This window comes from Heterocephalus glaber, unplaced genomic scaffold (genome assembly GCF_053883595.1).
Source record: "Heterocephalus glaber isolate CG9 unplaced genomic scaffold, H.glaber_assembly_v1.0 deba00000331, whole genome shotgun sequence".
Lineage (NCBI taxonomy): Eukaryota > Metazoa > Chordata > Mammalia > Rodentia > Bathyergidae > Heterocephalus > Heterocephalus glaber.
In genome coordinates this window covers 60,703,542-60,717,728 of record NW_028258142.1, presented here as the reverse complement: position 1 = coordinate 60,717,728, position 14,187 = coordinate 60,703,542, and the positions used below count along the sequence as shown (strand labels likewise).

General features: G+C 56.8%; 1 protein-coding gene across 9 annotated transcripts in view; it reads left to right on the top strand.

Annotated features, from left to right (window-relative positions):
* The window catches only part of Lpin2 (lipin 2), a 68,433-nt gene that overhangs the window by 50,116 nt on the left and 4,130 nt on the right, over positions 1-14,187 (top strand). For 6 of the 9 annotated variants that reach the window (XM_087194362.1, XM_087194363.1, XM_087194352.1 and 3 more), the window contains 16 exons: positions 10-117; positions 603-726; positions 1,781-2,045; positions 3,338-3,437; positions 5,050-5,237; positions 6,566-6,659; positions 7,259-7,328; positions 8,002-8,091; positions 8,514-8,596; positions 9,309-9,453; positions 9,827-9,975; positions 10,288-10,374; positions 11,104-11,298; positions 11,439-11,553; positions 12,017-12,120; positions 12,227-14,160. In XM_087194362.1, the coding sequence (XP_087050488.1) occupies positions 10-117; positions 603-726; positions 1,781-2,045; positions 3,338-3,437; positions 5,050-5,237; positions 6,566-6,659; positions 7,259-7,328; positions 8,002-8,091; positions 8,514-8,596; positions 9,309-9,453; positions 9,827-9,975; positions 10,288-10,374; positions 11,104-11,298; positions 11,439-11,553; positions 12,017-12,120; positions 12,227-12,371 (2,062 nt within the window). In that variant the 3' untranslated portion in view covers positions 12,372-14,160. Of the gene's footprint in view, positions 1-9; positions 118-602; positions 727-1,780; positions 2,046-3,337; positions 3,438-5,049; positions 5,238-6,565; positions 6,660-7,258; positions 7,329-8,001; positions 8,092-8,513; positions 8,597-9,308; positions 9,454-9,826; positions 9,976-10,287; positions 10,375-11,103; positions 11,299-11,438; positions 11,554-12,016; positions 12,121-12,226; positions 14,161-14,187 lie in introns of those variants that run through there. The other 3 variants (XM_087194353.1, XM_087194351.1, XR_015444523.1) reach the window with 2 other exon arrangements.

Sequence of the window (14,187 nt, the reverse complement as noted above, 5' to 3'; positions counted from 1 at the left end):
CTTTCACAGAGGACCTTCAAGTGCTTCCTTGAAGGAAGAAGAATATAAGGAACCTTTGCTCTTCCGTTCTGGGGATCACTACCCCTTATCTGATGGAGATTGGTCCCCGCTAGAGAAGTATGCATCTTTGGAAGTTCTTGTTTCCCTAAGGGAGAAGGGAGTGTGTGCTCGCTGCTCTGGTATCCCACAGGAGTGGTATTTCCTCTAATCTCATTCTCCACTTGACCCGACTGACCCTAACAGTGCTGGGGAGCTATAGATCTGGGTAGAATCTGCCGCCCTCTGTCTCTGAATTCTGGCCATTTGTTCTCCAGTGTCAGCTGTGCAGTGGTCACGAGTGGAAAGGCTTGTGGTCTCACTGTTTACTCTTCACCCTGTCTTCATGTGTCAGGTGCTAATGTGCATTTCCCTTCCTACACAACTACCGTTCTCACTGCTCTCCTTTGAGAAGCGAGTGGAATCACGGATGTCCAGTGTTTGGGGGGAAGGGGTAACTGAGGTTCCCTTTAGGAGAACGCGTACGCCTCATCTGTGGGCTCAGGTGGATGGGATCCAGACCTTCCCGTACTGAAGCTGTCCCTGTCTTTGTTGCTGGGTTCCAGTGCCTACCCCCAGGCAGTGTGTCCTAAGAGCGATTCGGAGCTGGAAGTGAAGCCCTCCGAGAGCCTGCTGCGGTCAGAGTCGCACATGGAGTGGACGTGGGGCGGCTTTCCGGAGTCCACCAAGGTAGGGCAGTGCTGGGCCATCTGCAGAACAGGGTGATAGTAGCGCCCTCGTGTGGCCATAAGTCACCATGATTCACAACCTGTCCACTCCTATTTTGCAAGGGAAGGAATACTGTGTAAGGACATTTTTAAGGCACTTAATGGAAAATAAAATTTCAACACTGATATTTTGCATAGAAAATTGACTTAAAAAGCTTTTTTGCCAGCTCATACTGAAGAAACTGAAAAGATATGTATCTTGAGAAAGACATCTAGATCTACTGTTGAACTTAGTTTTTTAAATATAGACTTTGCTCATGTTTGTGGTTGTGCCTGGACGCTGCAAGGTAGTCAAGCACAGTTGTTTTTACTCGGTACACGCTGTGAGTCTTCTCCCTCCAAATGAACGTCCTTTGCCTCTGAGTATCTGAAACTGTCCTCTTCCACGCAATCTTCTGCACCGTGCAGCACAGCTGTGACCCCAGTGCTCAAAGGCTGACGCAGGAGGATGGCAAATTTCAGGGCAGCCTCAAGACTCAGTCTCAAAAAACAAACCAAAAAAGTAAATGTCAGGCCAGGGATTTAGCTCAGTGGTTCCACTGCCTGTCTTGCAAGCACAAGGACCCAAGTTCAATTCCCAGTACCAAAAAGAAGTAAATGTAACTCTTTCATAAACATGATACTGACCAAATTGCAGTTATTCTGCCACATTTTAATTATGAACTGTTTCACACAAAACAATATGTTTAATAAATATGTTAAGTTATAAATAAAGAGAAGCCAGGCGTGGTGGCACACACCTGTAATCGCAGTGCTTAGGATGGTCAGGCAGGAGGATCACCACGAGTTGAAGGCCAGCCTGGCCACATGGCAAGACTTGTCTCAAAAATATATGTACTATAGGTGTTATGTAAAGAATTAAAGGGCCAGGGATTTAGCTCAGTGGCACCACGCCTGTCTCAAAAGCGCAAGGTCGTGAGTTCAATCCTCATACCAAAAAATATATATATGAATCAAGAATTAGATAGCAAATACCTTTTAAATCAGTTTGGTCTTAAATAGCTCTCCTATCCTAGGTCAGCAAAAGAGAAAGGGCCGACCATCACCCTCGGATGGCCACCATCACCCCGTCTGAAAACACTCACTTCCGGGTCATCCCGAGCGAGGACAGCCTGCTGCGCGGCGAGGCCGAGGAGGGCCCAGTGCTGGCCATCGTGAGGCCCACGCCCAGGGCCCCGTGTGCACTGAGGAACGAGGAGACCGCAGGCCCGGAGCCCCCAGCCGAGCCCCCCGAGCCCCGGCCCTCGGCGGCCAAGGCGGACTCGCCGTCCCGGAGGAGAGGTAACCTGACCGTGGGTCGGAGGGCCAGGGCTCTGCTGTGTCCCCGCCGCCTCGTGACGCCACTTCAAGAGCAGCCGTGGACCCGAGGGTGGGCTCAGCGCCACGAGGGCTTTGTAGCAGCTGTGTTCAGTGCGGAGGCCGAGTCCACCTGGGCGGGTGCTTCAGAGAGCGCTGGCCGGGCTGCGGTGGGCCCGCAGGCTGCAGTGAGCCTTCTGTGCCGCTGTGCTGCCCTAGACACACGTGGTTCGAGGCCACCGCCCCGGACACAGCGCCTCTTGTTTGGGCCACATGTTTAACAAGTGAGAAGCTCTTCCTGCTCAGCAAGGGGAAACTGCTGCGCCATTGGTGCAGGCAGAGCCAGGACAGAGGTGCACTCTGACCCAGGCTGGACCACGCGGCCTGGCCCGGGCGGTGCTCCTGGAGGCGGGCTCCCCAGCCCTGGGCATCGCACTGTGTCCGGTGAGACATGTGCACGCAGAGCCCGGGGAGAGCCGTGTCTGCTGGGGCCGCTCTGTGTTAGTCTGGGGAACACGAGCCCTGCCTCAACGTGGTGCAGCAGCTGAGGGAGAGGGCACCATGGCTCCCTTGCTCTCAGCCTGCTCCCCCAGATTTCTGTCAGGGACGTCTCTGCACACCCAACTCTGCTTCACATGATGGCAGGGATGTGTCCTGAAAGTGTAGTGCTAGGCAGCCCCGTTGTGTGCTCTGGGTAGACCTGGGTGGAGCCGGGTGGATCAGTGAATCCACACAGACGCCTGTCGTCACTGTTGAGTGGGGAGTGCTGCACACATGCACACTTGTGTAGGACTGAGGTAAGGGGTGCTGTTCACCCCAGCACCACGGGCAGGTCTGTGCTGCCCGACGTGTGGCGGGAGCTGCCGCAGCACCAATACCCGGAGCTTCCCAGCGTCCTTGCCAGTGCCTCTGCCGTGGGGCCCGGAGGCCTTGTGCACCGCCCCTCCCCGCCTGTGCATTTTCAGTCCTCCGAAAGCGAGTTGCGGAAGTGTGACATTTCCGAGGCCCGTGCACACTGTGCACACACGCGTCCCTCACGCCCCAGAGTGCGTCTGTGCGGGCCGGGGCTCTGCACAGGGCAGCGAGGGCAGGGGCACTGGCTCGGCTCCGCAGCCTCACCCGTGGCTCAGTGCTGGATAGTGAAGAGACACTGAAAGCTCAGGCGATGCCTTAAAAATACAACTTGGTCCGGTCACAGCCACCTCCTTTCTTTACAAACCTGTGTTTTCCTGCGGAGTATACGTTCTGACACCTCACGTGTCCCCTAAAACATGCAGGTGTCCACAAGAGAAGCCAGCACCAGGGGCCCGATGACATCTACCTGGATGACTTGAAGGGGCTGGAGCCCGAGGTGGCTGCCCTCTACTTCCCCAAGAGGTAGCGTGTCCCTGTGTCCTGGGGAGTGGGGTGCGGGGCCGGGAGCCCCTCTGCAGCCGTGATGAGGGAACAGCGACCACACTTACGCCTCGTGACCAGTGCGGCTTCACATCAGCAGCCTTTATGTTCATCCTGCAGGCTGAACGTGTTTTGAAAAGCCCATAGCATCTCTTGTCCATGTTCCGTGCTTTGAGATCCGTCCTTGTTTAACAGTGCCGTCCCAAGAGTGCTCCCCTGGCTGAGACCCAGGCCTGGAGTGTGAGGCCCGTCCTGGCCACCCACCCCTGCCAGGTCACAAGGCCGCCCTGCCTGTCCCTCGGGACCCTCCCTCAGGGTGACTCACTTGGACCCCGAGCGCATCTGAGGAGCCGTCCTGTCCTCCCAAGCTCAGTTCAGCCTCACGGGGACTTCGGGATGTTTTTCTATGGCTGAGAAATTACTCAGCTTACGTTCTCCACAGAAGGGATGACTTGACTGAGCCATGCACTCAAAGATTCCAAATGAAATATGGAAAAACATATTTCATTTTTCACTCACAATAGAGAGATGGGATTGACAGGACCATATTTCAGTTTTTAACATGTTTTGGGGAGCTTCTTACAATTCCTTCCTAGCTATGTACCTTGAATTTGCCTCATAATAGACTAATTTTTTTTTTTTGGTACCGGGGATCGAACTCGGGACCTTACACTTGAGAGGCAGGCGGCCGCACCACTGAGCTAAATCCCTGGCCTGAACTTGCCTCATAATAGATTACATCCTTTGAAGCAGTGGGGTATTTTAAGGTGAGAAACCTTAAACAGTAAGGTTTTTGTAATAGGAAAAATAAAAATAAATAGGAAAAATAAAATGCTCTCTTTCTTGCAAGGCGTTGGTGGCGCACACCTGTAATCCTAGCCCTTGGGAGGCTGACGCAGGAGATCGAGGCCAGCTGGGGCTACGTAGTGAGTTCAAGTCCAGCCTGAACTACCAAGAGCCTGTCTCAAAAAAAACAAAGACAGGTTTATGCTCACCTTCCGGAACCTGACTCTGTGGCATATCTAGAAAAATAGCAGTGCTGCAGAGCTGCAACCTTAGTTCGAGCCCTCCTGCCGCAAGGACAGTTTGCTTTGCTTCGGTCCCTCCTGCTCTCCCTTTCCTAATGGCTGTCGCTCCCAGAGGACCCTTCTTGCCTGGGCCTGACTGTCTGTGTGTGTAGAGGGAATAGATGACTTGAGACGCAGCCAGGGACTAGTACTTTCCTGCAGGGAGTGTGTAAACTGTCGCTTTCCGAGGGGCTGGGTCCGATTTCCAGTCATCAGCTTTTTCTTACCACCTGTCATTTTCGTCGTGGAAATGTAAATAAATGCTTACACCTCTTGCTCCTGGAGCTAAACTCCTGAAAGCCAGGATTGAATGGTGGTTTGCGGTATGATGACTGAGGTGACTCAGTGACGCCTGCCCTTGTCACAGCTCCTTCCCGGCATCTCTGAGGTCGCCTGTCCTGAGATTCTGCACACTGGGAAACACAGGGCCTCCTCGGCCCCTTCCTTTCAGGGAGACGCTGTCGCCTGCTCCCACCAGGACAGTCAGAAGTTGCGAGGTCACAGAGCTTTTCCCCTCTGTCTGGCAGTGATGCAGACCCCGGCTCTAGGCAGTGGCCCGAGTCCGACACGCTGTCCGGCTCCCAGTCCCCGCAGTCGGTGGGCAGCGCGGCCGCGGACAGCGGTACCGAGTGCCTCTCGGACTCTGCCATGGACCTGCCCGACGTCACCCTGTCCCTCTGCGGAGGCCTCAGCGACAACGGGGAGATTTCCAAAGGTAGGCGGGCGGCCTTCCGGCTCCGCCTCGGAGCAGCCTGTGCACGGTGAGGACCGGCCTGTGGCTGCGGGGTCTCGTGCAAGTGTCACGACATCCCTGGTGGGAATGGGCCCGCACCCTCTGGATGTCGCCTAAACTTTACCATCCTCTCGTTCAGCAATGGCCGATGTTCCCAGCAGCCCCGTCTGCGGGCCGGGCCCTGCCCTCTTTCCTCCTTCCTCCTTCCTCCTTCCTCCTTCCTCCTTTGTGGCGTCTCCACATGCTAATTACGCCTCTCTTCTCGTCTCTTTATTCCGTTTCTTTGCTTTATATCTTATAGAAATTAATGGTGTATTGTGGCCACCAGTTCCTTCTAGGAACAAAATTAAATCGGCCACGGTCTTTTTAGAATCCTCCCAAACCCTCAGTTTAAAAATTTCTAGGCGAGGATGGAAAATACAAAGTTTGAATAAAATACAAAATTGACTTTTGTGTTTTAAATATTAGTAACTTAGTTTGGTAGAGTTTCCTCTGAAAGAAGATAGAAATAGCAGGTAAATGTAAAGAATGTATGCAGTTGGGCCGGGGGTTTAGCTCAGTGGTTTCGTCACCTGCTATGCAAGCGCAAGGACCCAAGTTCAATCCCCGATACCAAAAAAAAAAAAAAAGAATCTATGCAGTTACCTAGCAGACTTCGCCATGTGGGAAACCGCTGTGTCAGCCCGGATGTACAGGTTTAGGGTCAGGGGACACACGGGAACCGGGGTGGGTCTGACGGGCCCCACTTCTGGTTTGAATCTTTCTCCGAGCAATTGTAAGTCTTGAACGTTTTTTCTAGCGTAGCATGCACTTCACGCTGTGCAGCCCCATAAGTATTCCCTGTCAGTGACATGTCCCTGCTGATAAGAATGAAGCTTAATTTTCATGAGTCACAGTGTATGATGTGTCTGTCATCCTCTCTCCAGCCACATCTGTAATGTATTTTCCTAAAGTCTCTGGCATGTCCCTTTGTCCTATTGTTTAGGTTGCTTGGTTTTTTGTTTTTGGTATTTTTGGTACCGGGGCTCGAACTCAGGACCTTGCACTTGAGAGGCAGGCGGTGGAACCACTGAGCTAAATCCCTGGTCCTGTTGGTTGGTTTTTTTAACTGGGGGAAGAATAAAAAGGTAAAAAAGGTTTTCTTTTTATCCTAAAAAAAAGAAATCTGACATTTTGCCTTTGATTAAGGTTAGTTTTTTTGAAAGGACTTATTTTAGCCTACAATTCTTATAGGGCAGAATGTTGTAATGCTCTCTTATAGGAATTTATGAGATCTCTAACCAAATTGATTGTAATTGTTTGAATTGCAGAAAAATTCATGGAGCATATCATTACCTATCAAGAGTTTGCGGAAAACCCTGGACTTATAGACAACCCTAACCTCGTCATACGGATTTATAACCGGTAAGTACTCCTGCTTTGCTCATTGCTTGACACTCCTGTAGTTTTTAAAGTGCTGTGTTGTTTTTTTTTTGGTACCAGGGATCAAACTTGGGTCCTTGTGCTTGTGTAGCAGGTGGCGAAATCACTGAGCTACATCACCGGCCCAAAGTGCTGTGTGTGTTTAACTGTCACACTTTTTCTGCTATAAAATTTGTCGTCTGCCACAGTGAGCCTCTAGGCCAAGACTTAAGGTGGAGTCTCAACTTTTTTTTTTCTTTTTTTTCTTTTTTTTTTTTTGTGGTACCAGGGATCAAACTCAGGCCCTTGTGCTTGCGAGGCAGGCGGCAGAACCACTGAGCTAAATCCCTGGCCCTCTCAACTTTATTTTTAATGAGGCACTGAAGTGCTGCTCCACTCTGTGGGTCTCTCTGCTTCTCTGCTCAGAAGTTGGGGTTGTAGCAGTGATTTTCATGTGAGAGAAATATAGTCGATCATACTTTTGTGTAAGAGAATGAGCAGTTGGAGATGCCATTTCTCTTTCTCCTACTCCCCCACCCTGCCTACTCCCCGTCTCTCTCCAGCTCTGTGTAATGATTTTGTACAATTTTCATTTCTCACAGTTACTATAACTGGGCATTGGCTGCTCCCATGATCCTCAGCCTACAGGTTTTCCAGAAGAGTCTGCCAAAGGTGAGCATCCCCGGGAGCCCCTCGGAAGTGTGAATGCACCGGGTAGGTTCCTGCTGGGCACTTGTGCTGCTCGGAGCTGCCCTGAGCTTAGTGTTCAGGATAAAACATCCAGGTTGCTGTATGTGGCTGTTAAGGTACTTTGGGCTCACAATCTAGGAAGTTAGCTAGGCCGCCAGTTTCTGTTATTTTTACAAAATATAAACGTTCAGACACCTGCCTCGCAAGCACAAGATCCCAAGTTCGATCCCCGGTACTAAAGAATTAAAATTAAAATTATCAATAAACATTCAGAGATTTGGGGCTGGGGTGCAGCTGGATGGTAGAGCACTTTTGTAGGCTGCGAGAGGCCCTGGGGAGGACAGCGTCGGAGGGTTTACAGGAAGTCAGTTCAGTAGAGAATGAGGTGAAGCTTTTTTCTCCTCGCCGTGGGGAGAAGGCGACGTCGGTGTGGGTCGAACCGTGGCTGAGGCCCCTTAGGCAGAGCCCTGAGGTTTCTTTCTAATCTGGGCAACAGGGTGTCCTCCAGCCGGTCAGTATCTGTGCCCTGGGAGCCGCCCACCGCCCGCAGGACCCGGCCCCTGCTGGTGCTGCCCCTGCTGAGGCACTGGGAGGGGCGCTGTCCTGCGGCCAGGCGGGTGGCAGACTCCAGGCTGACCGCGTTGATGGTTTCCAGGCCACCGTGGAGTCCTGGGTCAAGGACAAGATGCCAAAGAAGTCTGGGCGCTGGTGGTTTTGGCGGAAGCGGGAAAGCATGACCAAGCAGGTAACAGGCCGAGGCAGCCGGGCCCACCAACTAAGAATGGTGACTCCTTCGTGTACTGCAAACCTCTTGCCGAGCCCTCGCTCGGGCTCGCAGCTGTGCTTTTTCCTGCGGGAGACGGCCACGGTCACCCCTTCTGAGGGAGACACTCACGTGGCCCCTCTCGCCGGGGCTGGGCTGCCTGGGTAGGGGCCGTGCACCCCACTTTGTGTCTGTGGGGACAGAGCCTGGGCCGTCGTGTGCATCTGTGACTTTGCTTCTGGCTGTGGGGATGGCTGTTGTGCAGCAGCAGTGACTGTCTCAGTTCTGCCCGTGCTCCAGTGGAGGACATCTGCGCCCCCCAAGCCCCAAGTGTGAGCCTAGGTCTTTCTTTCCTGAGGCCCGGTGGGCAGGGCTTGCAGGCTGCCATTGTCCTTCTCTTTCAGCCGCCAGAGGCCAAGGAGGGGAAGTTGGAGGTGGCTCCAGTCAGCACCCTGCCCGTGAGCGCCCTGGAGCCCGCTGGTGCCAGGTGGGCCCTACCCCTCTGCTCGCTCGGCACAGCTGCTCCGCCGGCTGTCGCAGTAGTGGTTGGTTTAATTTTAGTCAGAAACACCTCTGTCCTTAGACAGACGTGGCATTTGATGGCCCTCCGTGGAGGAGTGAATCCAGGCTTCCTTGCCTGTGGATCCCATGCCCGTCTCAGGGTGTGGGTCAGTGCTGGGTACGCGGCACTGAGTCCCAGGCGTGTCCAGAGCACTGTCCCCAGGGAAGGGAGGCACGAGAACGACTCGGGCTGCTCAGGTTCCTGTTGTCTCCCTCAGATGCTGAGTGGCGACAGCACCTCAGCTCATGCTGTCCCAGTTTCTGTCCCTGGTCCTGTTTTCTCCCCGCCCCAGCTCTCAGCGCAGGCTCTCTAGCCCGGGAGTTTATCTTCGTGCTGCTCAGCCTCGCCTGTGAGGGGCCATGTGAAGTATTTCTCACCAGCTTTTTAAAAAGCAGTGTCTGCCTTTGGAAGCATTCATACCCTTGCTGATAGCATTCACCAGCGTGGCACAAAACACTGCAGCGCCCTGTGGGGCAGGGCAGAGGTGGCCTCGGCAGTGAGTGCTCACATCCAGGCATAGGAGTTGTGTGTGTGGAGCCTGGCAGAGGAAGCAGCTCTGGCCAGTACAAGGGGACGGGGCCTGCATCCCCTGAGCTCCATGCAAAGCTCTCCTCGTGACAGCTCTGATGTTTGCCAGGCTGACCGAGGACGATACGTCGAGTGACGACGGCTCCCAGGAGCTCGAGGAGTCGATGGCCTTGGAGCCCCTGGCCGAGGAGGCCCCCAGCCATGGCAGCACCCCGTCGTATAAGAAGTCACTGCGGCTCTCCTCGGACCAGATCGTGAGTCCCGGGTCCCCGCCTGACCTCCCGCCTCAGGACCTAGCAGCTGAAGAGAGGCGTCCTGTTCACGTCCTGCCCTGGCCCGGCCCGGCCCATGTACATTATGTTCACGTTAGGATGGGCTTGGCCAGCGGGGTGCTGGTCAGGGCAGGGGTCCCAATGTGAGGGCAGGGCAGGCTGGTGGTATTGGGCAGGGTCACAGTAGCCCCAGGAAGCCCCTGGCCCTGCACAGGTAGCGGCTTCCTTGGCCTGACCAGTGAGCACTGGAGCCAGGCCTGGCCGCATGCCGTGAGGATCCTGAGACGCTGTTTAAATCTGCGCCAAACTGCAGGTTTTCACATGCCTGTCTTTGTTCTTGCACTTTCCTTAAAAGGCAAAACTGCAGCTGCACGATGGCCCCAATGACATCGTGTTCAGTATCACAACCCAGTACCAAGGCACATGCCGCTGCGCGGGGACCATTTACCTGTGGGACTGGAACGACAAGATCGTCATTTCTGACATCGACGGGACCATCACCAAGTAGGCGAGGCCAAGGGGCGTGGCTGCCTGCCCAGGCCGTGGTCATTGGGCGGGAGAGGGTGGAGCCTCCCTGCGTGCGTGTGTGTGCACATGGGCGTCAGGAGGGCTTGGGTTGGAAAGCGGGAGGCGTTTGGCCTCCAGAGTGTGGCAGTAAAACCGAACAGGCTGTGCAGATGGGAGGGGAGGGCCGCTGGCCGGGAGCCGTCTCTGGTGGTGAGTGAGACCCCTCAGACGCTGTCAGGGGCGTGGGAGCCAGTGTCCACACCCAGAGACGCTGGGCTTCAAGCCTCCCACCTGACCTCCCCTCCGCAGGTCTGACGCTTTGGGCCAGATTCTTCCGCAGCTGGGTAAAGACTGGACGCACCAGGGCATCGCAAAGCTGTACCACTCCATCAACGAGTAGGTGCCGGCCCGCACGAGGCGCACTGGGGTCGGGACGCGGGCCGGTGGCGTTGGCCGGGTGCCGTGGGTTGCAACCGGGTCCCCACGCTCCACCTGTGTACCTGCTCGCCCTCAGGCTGCCTGTGGCTCGAGACACCACCTGCTCCCGTGGCCTTGGTCACAGCCAGGACTCGGGTCTAAGGAGAGCCGATGCTCAGTTGTGGTTTATTTCTGGGGTACATTGAGATCCTGTCTCTGAGTAGGTGGGGCGGCCACAGCTGGGTGAGGGCTCCCGGGGCGCTTTGCTACCTCTGCGGTGCTGTCCCTGCAGCTGGGCCCGCGGAGGAGGGCTGCATGCGCTGCCTTCGTGCGGTCGGTCAGGGCCGAGACTGGCCGCGAGAGAAGCTGCGTTTCTGTGGGGCCCGAGCAGGGCCACAACCCCCAAGGCTGGAGTGGGGCATTTGACTTCAGGTGATTGTGGGCCCAAGGGGTCGGCGCCGGGCAACTGCTCCGTCCTAAACTTTCTTCACGGCCATCTGCTCGCTTGTCAAGGGCGGCCTGTTGTTTGCTGAGCACGGCGTGTTAGCTGTGAAGGCCGCACTCAGACCAGGCGGACGCCCCGTCCTGGGGACCCGATTGGGTGCTGTGTACGACACGGTCCGGCCCCGTGCTGTTTCCGTGGAGAGTATCATCTGTGACCCCAGCCGGCTGCCCCTGGAGCTCAGGGCCCACGTTTGTTTGCCTCAGCCAGGGCAGGTGGGCGGACAGCACGCGTTTCCCTCTCTCCAGGAACGGCTACAAGTTCCTGTACTGCTCGGCCCGCGCCATCGGCATGGCTGACATGACCCGCGGCTACCTGCACTGGGTCAACGACAAGGGCACCATCCTGCCACGGGGCCCCCTCATGCTGTCGCCCAGCAGCCTGTTCTCCGCCTTCCACAGGTCGTCCTTCTCCCTCCCTCAGGCTCAGGGGTCCCCTACCAGGGCGGCCAGGCGGTGGGGTCCCCCGGGCTGCAGGGGGACGCCGTTCTCCAGAACCTCACAGGAAAGCTAACATGTTGACTTCGGTGATGTCTTCTTAGGGAAGTGATAGAAAAGAAACCAGAGAAGTTCAAAATCGAGTGTCTGAATGACATCAAGAACCTGTTTGCCCCGGCCAAGCAGCCCTTCTATGCTGCCTTTGGAAACCGGCCCAACGTGAGCATCCGGGCCTGGCGGGGTGCTGGGCTCCACACAGCAGAGGCTGTCACCGAGCTGTTGGGGGCTCCTGTAGGTCAGATCTGCCCCCAGCTGCAGACACAGGGCGCTGTCTTCGATTCCGTTTCCTCCAGCAGCTTTTCCCCTGGGTTTTTGGTTTGTTTTATGGTAGTGAGGACTGAACTCAGAGCCTTTGCCCTGAGCTGTACCCCCAGCCCTTTTTGTTATTTTCCATTTTGAGACAGGGTCTCTGCACTTCCCAGGCTGGGCTCGGGTGAGCAGGATCATAGCCCGCTCCGCCCAGGTCCTAGGCTGTCCTTGGAGCCCGGGACCAGGCGGGAGCCCTTCCCCCATCCCCGGCCCTTGGTCCTGCAGCCAGGCACCGCACAGAGCTGCACTCGCCCAAGCCTCGTGTGTCCCCTCTCTGTGGCTTCTCTGCCTCTCACTTCCGGTCTCTCTGTAGGACGTCTACGCTTATACACAGGTCGGAGTCCCCGACTGCAGGATCTTCACCGTGAACCCCAAGGGGGAGCTGATCCAGGAGAGGACCAAGGGGAACAAATCATCGTAAGTGCCGGCGGTGGGTGGTCTGGTCACCCTGGGTGTGGCTGGTCCGGAGCGGCTGCTGCGGGGGGCAGATATGACCACCTGTCCTCACCTGTCCCGCGCCCAGGTACCACAGGCTCAGCGAGCTGGTGGAGCATGTGTTCCCGCTGCTCAGCAAGGAGCAGAACTCCGCCTTCCCGTGCCCCGAGTTCAGCTCCTTCTGCTACTGGAGGGACCCCATCCCCGCTGCGGACCTGGACGCCCTGGCCTGAGTCCCGGCTGCGCGGTGCCTGGGGACGCTGGCCCGGCCCCTGCCCTGCTCCCTCCCAGGCCACTCTTTGCCCAGAGGAGGCAGGAGGCTTCGCCGACCCTGGGCTGCGGAACTGAGCTTGCCGGGAGCCTCGGCACACCAGGTGTGTGGGCGCCTGCGTCCCCACGGCCCCTCGGAAGTGGCTGCGGTGCAGCAGGCTGGCACCACCTTTGGCACTGTCCCTGAGCTCCACGGGCCCTGCGCTGGCAGGGCAGCTCCTCCCCGCCTGGGCCTGGGCCCGGGCCCGCAGCCTCTGGCTTCTCCTTGCTGCCCCGCGGTGAGGGCCTCCCCAACTGCTGGGACAGACCTCTGCGCCAGCGTCTGCGGAGACTGAGGGGCTGGTCAGCCCTGGAGAGGCAGCTGCTGGGTCCCGGGCCGGGAGGAGCGGCCTCTGTCCTTCCCCTCCGCTGGGTCCTGGCTCAGGGGCCCTCAGGTGTGGCTTGGGGACAGGATTTCTGATCTGTGCCTCGGGCTTGTCAGGAAGCAAGGTGGCCCCGGTCCTGCACTCGGGGTCACCTGGAGCCTGTGAGGGACACAGGGACATAGGGCCCTGCGTGTCACTGCAGTTCACGTGGCCTGGCTGCGACAGCTCGTGTCGGGTGTGCAGCTCGGTGGGGAGGTGATGGCTAGAGGGGCGCTCGGGACCCCGACAGCCCGGGGCTGGTCCTGCCCTGGAGGCCACAGGAAAGTGAGGTCCCTGTGGGGGAGGCCGGTGGCCCTTCAGGTCGGGAGCTGCGTCCCTCCAAAGCCCCGCTCCGGGGGCGGGTCCCGGGCCTCAGGGAGCAGTTCCCTTGGCACAAGTGCCCGTGCCCTCTTGGCCACCCACCACGGGTGGGAGTGGCGCACCTGGGCTCGGGAAGGACAGCAGAGGCCCGAGCTCAAGCTGTCCCCTGCCTCCGCGGTGCCTGTGTGGAGTTTGCCTGGGTGCTTGCCCCCCCTCCTCCGCAAGCGCTTCTCCCTCCGGTCCTGCCTGGGTCTGGACGTGTCCTGTCCCCATGTCCGCCCCTGCTGTTGCGCACGTGGGGCTTCCTCGCCAGCGCCAGTTGCTCCAGTGCTGCGGTGCGGTGGGGGACTGCGTCTGTGCTGGAGACCATTGCCATTTGGTACAAATGACGTTTGTTCTTTCTGTGAAAGAGAGATGCCCTCCCCTCCCGTGTATTTGCACACAACCCTCAGACGGCGAGCCGGGAGTCACCTCTGCTGTCTTCCAGGCACAGTGCCGTCCTGGAGGTGGGCGGAAGTCACTGCCGGGGGGGGGGGGATGTCCCATGGAGCTGGCCCCATCCCACGGCTTCCAGGGGAAGGAACAGCTCGGGCAGAGGTCCTGACAGGGAGGACAGCACTGGGTGGGCGGGCCCGGTGCAGGTCTGGGGCTGCCTGGAATGGTTAGCGTGGCCCCACCGTGTGCCTGCGCCTTCCCCGAGGAGCTCGCCCTGCTCTCCAGGTGAGAGCACGCGGGGCCTCAGCTAACTGGTTTAAAATTGGTTAAATAAGTTCTTTCCAGGCAAAACTGACTTTTGGTTTGGTTTGAAGGCAAAGAGGGGAAACTACTCTTTCCAGTTAGTAATTTCATTCAGCTGATGAAGTATTATTAGGCAGCAGCGTCACTCATAGTTGTCCGAGTTCATTGTGAACATCAGTACCGTTTTCTTAGCTGTGGTAAAGACTTCCTCAGATGAATGGCTCATGTTCTGGTGCAGTGTTTGATGTTCGAAACAAAATGTTACAACAATAAACAAGCATAAAAGCGAGTGGGCTTGGCTCTTTCCATCAGGGGA